Source organism: Amphiura filiformis, unplaced genomic scaffold (assembly GCF_039555335.1).
Source record: "Amphiura filiformis unplaced genomic scaffold, Afil_fr2py scaffold_71, whole genome shotgun sequence".
NCBI classification, from domain to species: domain Eukaryota; kingdom Metazoa; phylum Echinodermata; class Ophiuroidea; order Amphilepidida; family Amphiuridae; genus Amphiura; species Amphiura filiformis.
Window position 1 is genome coordinate 396676 of NW_027305535.1, and position 12688 is coordinate 409363.

Genomic DNA, 12688 nt, shown 5'->3' on the forward strand with positions numbered 1-12688 from the left:
TGAAGAGGATAATAAGCTTCTACCTATTTCTATAGAATCATTAAATAGCTCTAGTCTTTGTTTGCTTTGGCTAAATCCTGTTCAAGTGGTGGGTTACAAAGCATTGTATTTTGTCTAGATAACCAAAAAAAAAGAGTACTTTCCTGAACCTCTTTGACTTGAGGATGATTTGAAATGACCGCCAATTATGACTGTTTGATATTTATTACCAGTAATGTGGAAAAAGAGACACATGTAGAACCGAAAAAAGGTACCACGTGTAAAAAATTTAATTGTTTACTTAAAAGTGATCGATAAGTCATTCAAATTGTCATATGGTATTTTTGAAATGAAACATTTGGCAATAAACGAAAAAAAAACAGCAGGCAGCTGTCGAAGTAGCAGCCCCATTCAAATACATGTAGCTAATTTATATACTGTCAGTATATAAATTACAGATTCATGTAAATTCCGTATTTTTGTCATAAATATACGGCTTTAGGCTGAGCCACTAACAGGCTATGTTAACACGTTTATGACAATGACAAAGGTACCAAAATCTTAATTTTGATGATTTTTACTATCGTCCGGATGAGCAATTCACTGAATGGGCCTTTAAGTACTAGGTGTCCCAGAAAAAGCGACCCCCAAGAAAAGAAAGGTCACAATATATCAGCAGTCATATTTTGAAAACCTAATTGGTCATATGTTTGCATGATTATCACCAAGAAAGATAGAAAAGAATAAATGTGAAAAAGAATAAAAGAAAGAATGTGGCTTTAAACAAATGAAAGAATGTGGCATTAAATAAATAAAGAGTTCAGATTTAAAAGGCGATGTACACCATTTTAAACCTTTTAAACCTCTGTCCTTTAATGCATTTAATACTTTTGAAAAGTTCAATTTATATTCAATATATTTTGTAACTACAATCACAAACAGCATATATCGTTACTCTACTACGATAATTGCCTAAGTCATTTTTTGTATTTTAGAACAAAGTACAAAATACGGTTCAAGCATGCATTTAAACATATTTATTCACAAATCTTTGAAGATGAACACATGATAATGAGACAAAAGAAAGGGAATAATCAGAAATAATTAGGGTGATTACGTATTTAGTACTTTGCTCTGTTCTCCAAATGACATGATCGATTAATTGGTCAAATATGATTTTCAAAAGGCTTAAACAAGATACTTTAAGTCATATCCTTTTTACAAAACCACCTTAATTTCCTTTCATCAGCTTTTTCAATCGCCACCTGGAACTACATTAACAGCCTACCTTGTATATGGATATACTTATCGATCAACAGTCTATATAGACTTCTGGAACGGAAACACCACGGAAGACTTACTAGCTTCTGTGCTGCTTACTGAAGAAAATGGAGAACTTATAACCACAACAAGCAATATCCTGAAAGTGAAATTTCGTAGAGAGGGGTATATCCGAAGCTTTTCATGTACACTGTTAATCACTGTTCAGAAAGGTTAGTCTTTTGTTCCTTTCAAGCAAGGTCCCAAGGCAATATTTTCTGGCTATTTCCATTGTTGCATGAACAATTTGACCTTTGACTCTATTATAAGGAATTATTTTAACTTCCTCGTATTTATTATACATGTATATAACTAACTGTATGTACTTTTATCACACATTGTTTAATTTCATTCTGCTATGTTGAAATGCTTCCATCGCTATGCCACAAATTTGCAAGAGAATCTTATGAACAAACCTCTGAATAATGATTGTAGTTTAGATTTGGCATACAACCAACAGTCTAGGAATAATGGGGTAATTACTTTTTGTTAGATGTTAAATCTTTACACAAATCTAATGGTACTTTTGTTCTTTATTTTGTCATTAATCTAGGGATGGATTATGATTTACATCTTCAAAATGTTAACTTATTGGAGAATAGCGGCGGTATAAAAGTACAACACATGCGTCGAAGACTAATTGTGGGCGATTCAAATATCAGTGATAACGCTCATCATGGAATAAACATCGAACAAACATACGGGCATCTGTTGTTACAAAATACGGACATTTCGCACAACAAAGGCACTGGATTATTTGTCCCGCAAGGTCATGGTGAAATGTACTTCGACATGTGTAACTTTCGAAATAACACCGAGAATGGAATCTATACTAAATTTCGTACACGACAACGTTCGTACGTGTTTATATTCTCAATAATAAGCACATCTTTAACCGACAACGGAGATATTGCGTTGCATGTTGAGCCTGCTAGTTGTTCTTATTACTACCAATGGAATTTCGAGATGGTGTCGAGCACTGTAAGCAATAATATACACGGAGGATTGAAACTATCTAGGAGTAATTGTAATACCAGGTACGAGAAAGCTCTTATATCACACAACACATTTGCAGAAAACGGAAATCTTGCATTGTCTGTAAACCTAATGTCACCCTTTACTATTGATAATAATTCATTCGAAAATAACATTGGGCCACAAGTTCTATTAATAGAGCTCCCGAGGTCATCCAATCCAGCCAAATTGTTAACTATAAAAAATAACTCTTTCATTACAAATTCTGCTGACTACATTGTGTTCCTTGACGGCCGTTCTTCAAATGGTCTGGACGAGATATCATTTCAAGGCAACGTATTGGCTAATAACACGTGTGAAATTGTTCTCCGAATTGCATTTTATCCAGATGGTGTTTCTGGAGTGGAAGACATATTTGACATCTCGCAAAATACTCTTGTTGATAATACACCGCATCCTTTCTTCGACCGTGAAGCTCAGTATCTTCCTGTCGCAGTTATTTCTTTCAACAAGCCTTACGTGTTGTTCAAAGAAAATATTATAGAGAATCCGCTTTTCCCATTACAACTGATAATTACTGGAGATAACTTTGGTTACCATGTTACAGCACACCTAAACTGGTGGGGTACTTCTGATGAAATCCAAATTCAGGAATATATCTGGGATTGTCAGGATATGTATGAATTCGCTACCATAGATTATTTCCCATTCCTTATGTCTACTGATTTAACTGATGTCATCAGCCCCAATGCGACTAGGTATGTAGTGCCTTTTATACGTGATGATGTGATCGGAGGTGTTGTACATGGGAACGTGTCACTCTCAAAAGCCGATTATTATGTAGATCGAGACATATCCATTCCGCAATCATCTGTCTTGCGTATAAGTTCTGGTGTTGTTTTAAAATTTTCTCCATTTTCGGCGATATTTGTTCGAGGTAAATTAATTACAGACGGTAATATCAACGATGGAATCTCCTTTAAACCCCACTATGTTACATCAGATACCAAAGCAACAACCATCAGGCTCGTGGACGGCAGCACCGCATGGGAAGGTCGACTTGAACTGTTTGTAGAGGGAGAATGGCATTCCGTTTGTAGCAATTATTGGACACAAGAAAATGCCCGCGTTGCTTGTCGACAACTCGGATATTTTGACGTACTAAATAGCAATTTCTACCCTCGTCAACCTGGTACCGGTCCAATATTGAATTATCCAGTGGAGTGCAAAGGCAACGAAATAGATGTACTCGACTGCAAGCCTAAAGAAGACGCCACCACCTTGTGTACATCTCATAGTTATGATATCAGTATACAGTGCAGGCGCCCTCATTGGGCGGGTGTGATTTTCCCCGCGAATAATGAAGTAAGTGTATTACGTCACGTGACTATTGAGCACGCTGGTTATAGGTATCGTTACGATACACATTCAATTGTTAGTACGGAAGCAATAGTTATTCATCTTCATCACCACGAGTTCCATAACCTGGACATTTTATCCTCGAGTAAAGGGGTTAAGATGCTGTACACTGACCCATTCCATGCGATACGTCCACTTTCAACGATCTCGGTAACAAACTGTACCGGATATGCATTTGAATGCTATTCCGACGGAGTTCATCTTGAAAATTGGAATATCCACAACTGTTACGAAACGTATGTCTCACCAACTACAAATATGCATACAGAATTGGTGAAATGGGTAGAACCTCAGAATAAAATATCCACTTGTCATTTGAATAAGACACTTGACTTGGAAGACAGCTTGATATTGTCACCCCCGTTGAGTGAATCTCGCTCTTGTTATGGAATATTTACGATCAGCAACATAGATTCAAATGGACGTGTGGGTGTATTTGTTCTATACTCATCGAAGTACGCTAGGATTACGGTTGAAGAACAAGGCAACATAATACTTAGTGTATCCGGCAGTATTCCTCATGACAACTCGGTGGTTTCAAATGGATCTGCAATAACAATTCGACACCAGCCAGTTTCCAATAGATATAATTACAACTTTAATCTTATGGCCAAGGGACTTGAAGGTGAGTGCACTCACATTACAGTGACCTTATCGTTCAAGTTGGAAAAGCCTTATTTTATCTGAAATTCATAATAACTGGATGCAACGATTATAGAAAACAACACAGGAATGATTTTTTACATTATTTTGGGCAGTTAAAAAAAATTTGTTACAGAGAAAAGCTATTAAGAACTAAATATAATTACTTGTGAAAGTGAAACTTATTTTTTGTATGAAATTCAGTTAAGATAAACTGGATAAATCTCAACCTTTCGTAATTATTATTATGAATCATTAAAACTTAATCACCAACACTATTGTCATTTATATACAGGTAGCACTGAAGTTCCAACTCGGAAGCAGCTAGATACGTTTACAATTACAAATACAAATATCGTCCACATCTTAAGAAGGAGCTTCGGCATGTACTTTTACCCGAATCAATGGACGGAAATTATTGCAAGCGATGTTAAGATGAAATGTTCTTCCAGTACGTACTGTCTTTACTTCAGTCAAGCGTTTGAGAAACTTTCTCTTTACAAAGTAGATTTAACGGATGCGTCTTCTGGACTGTGGATTTGTACTACACCGCTAATAATATCCCAAAGCAGCTTTTATGATATGGACTACGGAATACGGTTTTCAGGTTCTACAGCTATCATCAGCAACAGAACTATGACAGTTGAGGACACCCGCTTCGGTTCTACTTCACGGGCGCTGTACATTACTGACTCGTACAGTGCAAATGTTGCTGCTAATCTTGGTGTAGACTGGCTAATAAGAAACTGTACAATTAGCAATACGCAATATTATGGTATAAGAATAGCGTCTCGATCATCTGTTAGCTCAAATACAGTAATACCTAGATTTACTATCGATTTACTTATTTCCGACAACATCTTTCGGGAGAATCACGGTACCGTAATAAACATAGAAAGAGCAGATAAATATTCTAGCTTATCTGTCATCGACAATATATTTGAAGCGAATGAAGCAAAGGTACTTAGAATACCCAACGATTTGCCACGATGTAGTATAAAGGATAATATGTTTTTGAATAACACAGCTCCTTATATAATAGAATACTTTGAAACAGTACCATTATCTTCAGCAATGATTTCTGATTTCGAACATATTTTCTATGGAAACTCTTTAACAGGAAATTTCCCAACAGGTACTTCAGGCAACCAACAGGTTCCGACTTGCACCATCATCACGCGGCACTTGAGTGGAAGCTTCCAATACAATATTTTCGAAAATGAAGGATTTCTGTACGAGTTTTGTATGGGACGATTTACGTTCTATGATGTTAGTGCGTCTTTGGATGCCACTTTTAATGATTGGAATGCTGAGAACGAGTCGGAGATAGCTGATAAGATTTTTGACATAAACGACTGGAATGATAGACCAGGCGTTACCTTTTCGCCATCGTTAACTTCGGAAAGTAATACGTTGCGGACATCTTCACATGGCGGTATTGGCGAAAGTCACCCATTAGGAGGAAAGCTACTGCAAGATAAAACCCTAACAGCTTCTGAAAGTCCTTATTTCGTACGGTCTGATATCACTATTGTGGACAATGTAACATTGACAATTGGACCAGGGGTAGAAATGAGGTTCGCGCCAAATATTGGAGTACTCGTCATTGGTTCTCTGATTGCTCGCGGCAGTTACAATGACCCTATTGTTATGACTGCAGCTAATTTAAATGACACAAATCTTTCTTGGGGTGCTGTACGTTTACAAGACGGTCCATCACCGTTGCATGGCCGACTTGAAATATATTTGAATGGAGAATGGGGAACGGTTTGTCGTGATTACTGGGACTTAAACGATGCTCAAGTGGTTTGTCGCCAACTCGGTATGGGATCACCCGTTTCCTATCGTAGTACGGATTTTACTGGGACACCACCTGATAGAATTTGGCTTGATGATGTACGGTGCACAGGAAGTGAAACAATGCTGTCTGAATGCCCATCGAGAGAAATTGGCACACATAATTGTGATCACCATGATGACGTTGGCTTAGAATGTGAGCTTGGGCTATGGGGCGGGATTCGAATTGTTGGAACCCAGGACGTAGATGAACCCGAATCTATTCTCGAGTACGTTGATATCGTAAATACTGGTTATCTTCACAACAAACCCTACCCTGGATTGTTCATAAGGCATGCCAGTCCACAAATTAACAACGTTAACATCATGAATTCGGCTTCGCATGGGATCTTGACGGATACACCAGTAACTGACTTTAAACTACAAAATGTTACCGTCAAAAATACCAAGAGCGGCGTAGTGCTTCTAAAAGTTGGGAACGTAATGTTGGATCTCGATAATGTAACTGCAGTCGAAAACAAAGAGACTGGTTTAGTGGTGTACGAAGAAGATGACAACTCGGCATTTTCATTATGTTATTTCAAAACAATTCCGATTTGTTGGCGGGAAACTGAGAATCTAATCATGGTAGACAAGTCTGCCGATCTGCATTTGCACATTCCCTCTACGCAGTATTATGACTCTGCTCGTTCGTCGTGTACTATTCTAATTCAATCTATCAGAAACGAGACTCTTGTACTTCAAGTATACATGCCTCCTAAGTATAGGCGTAACTACATAGCAGTATACGACCATGACTCATCTATACTTTTAGGCAAGACGAGAGGTTACACTAATGAAGATCATGTAACGGTTGTATCGCCACCAGAAAGCACGACTTTACGTATATATTCCTATCACTATCAACGCTATGGACACGAGGCATATATCAGGATAACAACTTCCGCTGAGAAAAGTAAGTAGAGTGATAATGGATTAAACAAAATGTTATCGATGGTGTGAACAGCAGAAATGAGCGAAATTCTTTATGTCTCATTTACTATGCATACACATTACAAGTCATTATGAGCATGAAAGTGGTTTAGACGTCTCTTTTAGCGTTATTTTATTGATTAATTAACGAGGTGAGCTCATGAATAATTAATGAGGTGGTGGATATGTCGTTTAAGTTTAAATTTTGTGTGTGTGTTATTATGGGCTCTGGTATTAGTCTGGGGCAGTATTTTTGTGGGACATGAGAGTACACCAGACATATATCGAATTGTATTTTGGATACGAAGAATGTCCTTCTGATATCAATATTTTTTTTTTAATTTGCGATATAATACATACATACATACATACATACATACATACATACATGCATACATACATACTCTTGACGTCACTTCCGTTTCAATTTGACCTTTTTGGTAAATCCCATAATTCTTTGTGGCCAGACCTGAGATGTCATCATTTGACATGCTTATCGGTTCCTTTAAGACTTTGGTATTTTGGTTAAAGTGAATGCATTTTTTAAAATCCTGGTTGCGAGAAATTGTTGATTTGGCCTGTTACCTGTGGTAAATTGATAGATTGACCGACCAGTGTATTTCATGCGAATACTATACACGCACGGTGGCATAGTATATGCCGAAGCCCGGGTGAAGAGGTCAGAGGTTTTATTGAATAGCTCTATTGTCTTCTAACAGACGTGCTGGTCAGAGACCGTCACGGATCGAAACGTCACGATACTGACTCTGTCGTATCTCATTTAGTAGAGCGTTCTAAGCTTTTGAAAGTTTGTGCTACCCCTGCATGGTTTCTGTTGAGATCTTAGTCTTGATACTTTTCTATACACCAAAATCTAAATACGATTATATTTTGAAAAGAACTAAAAACTTTTAAGACCAAGTTTCTACTTCAAGAAACCCGGTGACACTTCAAGCAATATTTTAGTTCTAACTATAAATTCAAGCCTTAAGCTCGTGGTAATACGATGCTTTCGCACTGCTCAGTACTAAAGACTTTGCTTATTTTGTTTTTACTACACGTGTTTATTTGCAGGATTGGTGAAACATGCGATCCGTGATTCAATTGTTCGAGAAAATAAAAGAGGAGGAATATCGTATCACATCGTACCTAATGGACTGATAAATGGGATCTCAACAATGTTGCCTTATTCGTGCAATATATCTATAGAAAGATGCCAGTTCTTATCAAACGAAGCACCTGTTGGTGACCATGTGATCTCATTTAGAATAAATGGAGAATATCGCTTTAATATGGAGAACTGCTTAATTAACGGGAACAGTAAATTAGGAGGACTCGAACTGTATTTGGATGATGACGACTCGTACAATAACAGAACTGTACTACATCGTATTCTAAACAACGAGTTTAAGTACAACACACAAGGCGAAGGCATGATATTTGTGGAAGGGATAGGCAGCAATTTAGGAGATTTTATCCAAATTTACGGCAATCTTCTTCTTCACAACACTCCCATAGATACAGCAAATATGATAGAAATCAATGGAGTATATATCAACTTTGACAGCAACACAGCGTATAACAACACGGGGAAACGGTTGCTCTTGGTTAAACAAGGAACTATACCACCTGAACCCTAAGAATGTACCGATAACCTTATTGCTTACAATCTCGGGCAATTTAGTACCGAAAAGTACACCATTGAAGTTGGCGTTAGCGGTATCCAATTCCACAACAACGTTCTACAAAATCCAGGAAATGACTTTGAAATGAATGCGATTCCTGGATCTGGAGAAATAAACGCAACTTATAATTGGTGGGGGACAACGTTAGACTACCGCATTGGAAATAGGTTACGGGGTTCGGACTTTGTTATTGGAAATTCAGACATCTTATTTGAGCCGTATCTTTTCAGCACTCCATCGCATGTGGAGAGTAGTGAGTATCCTTGCCTAATTTTACCTAAAAGTATACTGTTGTCGGGCGGGTAAATTCTCCAAAGTGTCACTGGCCCCTGAATTTTTTTAAAGCAAAGTCTTCATGTTCAACGGCCTCAGTACATACTAGTGGTCCTTGAACATTTTAGAACACAACTGCCAAGAGGATACATATGATGTTTTGCTTTAAACATGTTCAGCGGTCAATGGCATATAGGAATATTTTCCTGCCCACCGACGACATGTATTGTTGTTTCTATCAATGGGTGAATGAGCCATATTCAATTGATAAAAGCATAAATATTTTGCAGTGAGAGTGGCCTCACATTGGCTTCAAACCCAATTGTCTAGAATTCGCATCAACCAAATGAATTGGGTGTTATGACATATAATATTACGCAAACAATGTTGTATAGAAGTTACATTACAACATCTTTTGTTTTGTTTCAAATTGTTATTTAAAATAACCAATAAAATTATGGAAGACTTTTTTGACGAACGGAATCTAAAATATTTAAGTTATTTCAGGTGTAGAATCTAGAAAGCTAAACCTATAAACCTAGAAAGAGGGCAATCTATGACTGTTATAGTTCTGAGCGTGCTCAACGCATTGACTTCTGTGTATTACTTTTAACAGTTTATTGTCCTGTTGGATACTTTGGATATGGTAGTGATTGCTTTGGATACAAAGGTGGCGCCGTCAATTTTGACGAAGCAGTGCAGTCTTGCAAGGTACAATGTCATATAGTAGTAGGTGTAGTATAGATGTAAAACTGTAATAGAAAGATGGTATGGCACTATCCATACGGTATTTGTAGTTAGTGAAGGAATAATATACTGCGCACAGAAAGTATCCTTATACTTAAACCAAAAGCAATATCTTAAAGACACTAAACCTTACTTGCCAAATAAAGCAATCAGTAGATGGAGATAATTTTGTTCTTCGTATTCTGAAACCTCATTCGGCACGTTGCGACTCATCCATATATTATACTAATTTGAATGAAAAAAAGCTTTTCAAAGTAACAAATTGGCGGAATTTTCCTCCTTCGATTCACACCGGCCTTTGTATCGGGCTTATTACACCGTGGGAGATCAAAATTCACTCTATGTCAATTCTGTCACTTTTGAAGTACTGAAATCAAAAAATGAGGTATCAAAATACATATATTATATTAATTACTTTATTTGGTAATTTCTGTTTTGTGTCTTTAAGATATTGCTTCTATTTGGAATACACGGATACTTTTTTGTGCATAGTATCTTTTAGGTGCATCTAATAATATTCGACAAGTCAATAGCGGCATAAATTAAGGAATAACTAAGCAAAATTATATATATGATATTAGGGATCAAATCAAAACTCGACCGCCGGTTGCCCGCCGGTTCCGGGCGGTTCCGTCCGGTTGGCAGAGGTCATTGGTATATGAATATTCAAGAATGCATGAGTAGCAACCGCCGGTTGGTTTAAGCACATAACCGGGGAGATTAATAAAATGTCGATATGTCTATTTCGCGATCACAATCGCGCATACTTGAATATTCACGGTTACAATAGCGCAGACTTGAAAGTACTACACGGCGATCGATTTTTCTTAGTCGTGTGTCTATTGGCTTGTTACCAAAGCAAATTATTTTGGAAATGATTTCTTGTTTATGGTTAAAATTGCTTGAATATATCACCATTGTTTAGATCAGTTAATTTCAGTTCAGAACAGGGTTTCAATGATTTCTATATGTTAAGTAATTTAGAAGTTGTGAATTTATTATTTTGTGAATCACATAGGCCTGTATTGGTGATGAACAATTATTATTTATATACTACTAGTACTATAGGGCGATTTCATGAAAGGTCATAAGTTCAAATCTGCCTCCAGAAGACATGATGCGTGCATAAATCGCAAAAAAATCTTTAGTTGAAGTGATATTGATTGACTCATCTACTCATCAAATTAAAATACTAAAAGTAGCCACATTGATTGAGAAGAACTCCGAGAAGGAAAATCAATTATTCCTATTGTACTAAATTTGAAAAGAAACCACTTGAAATCACTCCACCCACTCACTCGATGATACCAACCGGCCATATGAACCAGGGTGTGACGACTGACCTCATTACTGTGTATAATTTAGAACCGGACGGAACCACCCGGAACCGGCGGGCAACCGGCGGTCGAGTTTTGATTTGATCCCTTAGCTGTATTTCTGTCTGTATCAGTCTGTATGTTGCTTGTTGTACTACCCGTTTCTCTTTCCCTCTAACTCTTTACTCTCTCACTCTCTCTATCCATCTCGATCCGTTTTACACTCTTTATTCACGGTTGTTTGATGTGATCATTTATTAAGTTTTTAACAAAACATTATTATGTTCAATTCTAGACCTGAATAATACCAACAGCTATCACACTAATAAACTTTACATACACATATATTTTTAACATAGATTTTATCTTTTTCTGCTTTTTTGTGGTAATCTGTGAGGGCGCTACTTAGATATATTTTTAATTTAAATTAGCCAAATAATATGAGTTATACCTTACATTTCATGATAAAAAGTTTTTTGAAAATTCCCATGTCATTTGTTAGTATGTTTGCTGATGTTCTGATACCATTTTACAAGTGTCTACCTCTTGTAAAGATGCAAACAAGATGTTAGATAAATAGCGCCATCATTGTTCAATTTTTCTTTAAAAAAATGACTCAGTTTTACATGCCATCAAACAACCGTGTGTTTCACTCACTCTGTCTCTCTTTCTGTCTGGCTTTTTCTCTCTTTTTTAGTCCTCTGCTTATCGTGGAAACCCTCAACGCGTATTGGTGTGCAGGGTGGGGGTGTGGGGGTGTTTGTGCATACTGCAGTTACTGTCCGTTTTCCTATACACAATACACAGTGCTCTCACCATTGACGCGTGACCCCTACAAATGATCTACGTTGGAAGAATGGGCACTTGCCTAGTTAACATCACTGTGTGAAAAATAACCAGCCAATATGTTAGCTATTCTCCAAACTTCTAGCAAATATATTTCTCTAACATGACCTAAAATTACAGCTAGGTTAGATGTTCAGAAATAGTCGCACTTTTGTAAAATATGAGTGAGGGCAAGGCATAGCTAGCCAACTCCCCGTGTTAATTGAATGGAGATTTGACCGAAAATATTGGTATCGGAGCGCTCACTTCTGAAGGATGCCACAAAAAAACGGTACAAGCTACATTTTAACTATTCTCTGGCAATCATTATGATGAGTTTCTTATATAGTATGCCGAAATTGGGTACTGTAGGTGATTGACAAATGGTCGCACTTTTCTGATAAATAAGTGACAGTGAACATGAAATATCAGCGCCCATAAACCAAAGTTAGTAGCTAGTTAGTGGAGGCCGTCACGGGACTGATTATTGATTATTGAAGTGCCTTATTAATAGATACGCACGATTTAGGGCAAGAAAAACAAACCGGGACACTTTTGGAGACATCATCATCATCATCATCATCATCATCATCATCATCATCATCATCATCATCATCATCGACATCATCATCATCATCACTTTCTACATTTTTTTCTAAACAACATAGGGCCTACCGTTTTAATAAGATTTTTTCTTGAAATGCATGTAACTATAATTATTGTTTAGAGCGTGATGAA

General features: G+C 37.1%; 1 protein-coding gene across 1 annotated transcript; it reads left to right on the forward strand.

Annotated features, from left to right (window-relative positions):
- Window positions 1–2265: 2265 nt before the first annotated feature.
- LOC140144676 (protein bark beetle-like) lies at window positions 2266–8744 on the forward strand. The gene is made up of 3 exons (XM_072166484.1): window positions 2266–4318; window positions 4631–7087; window positions 8179–8744. The coding sequence occupies exons 1-3, from the start codon at window positions 2266–2268 to the stop codon at window positions 8742–8744; spliced, it is 5076 nt and encodes a 1691-aa protein (XP_072022585.1).
- The last annotated feature ends 3944 nt before the right edge of the window (window positions 8745–12688 follow it).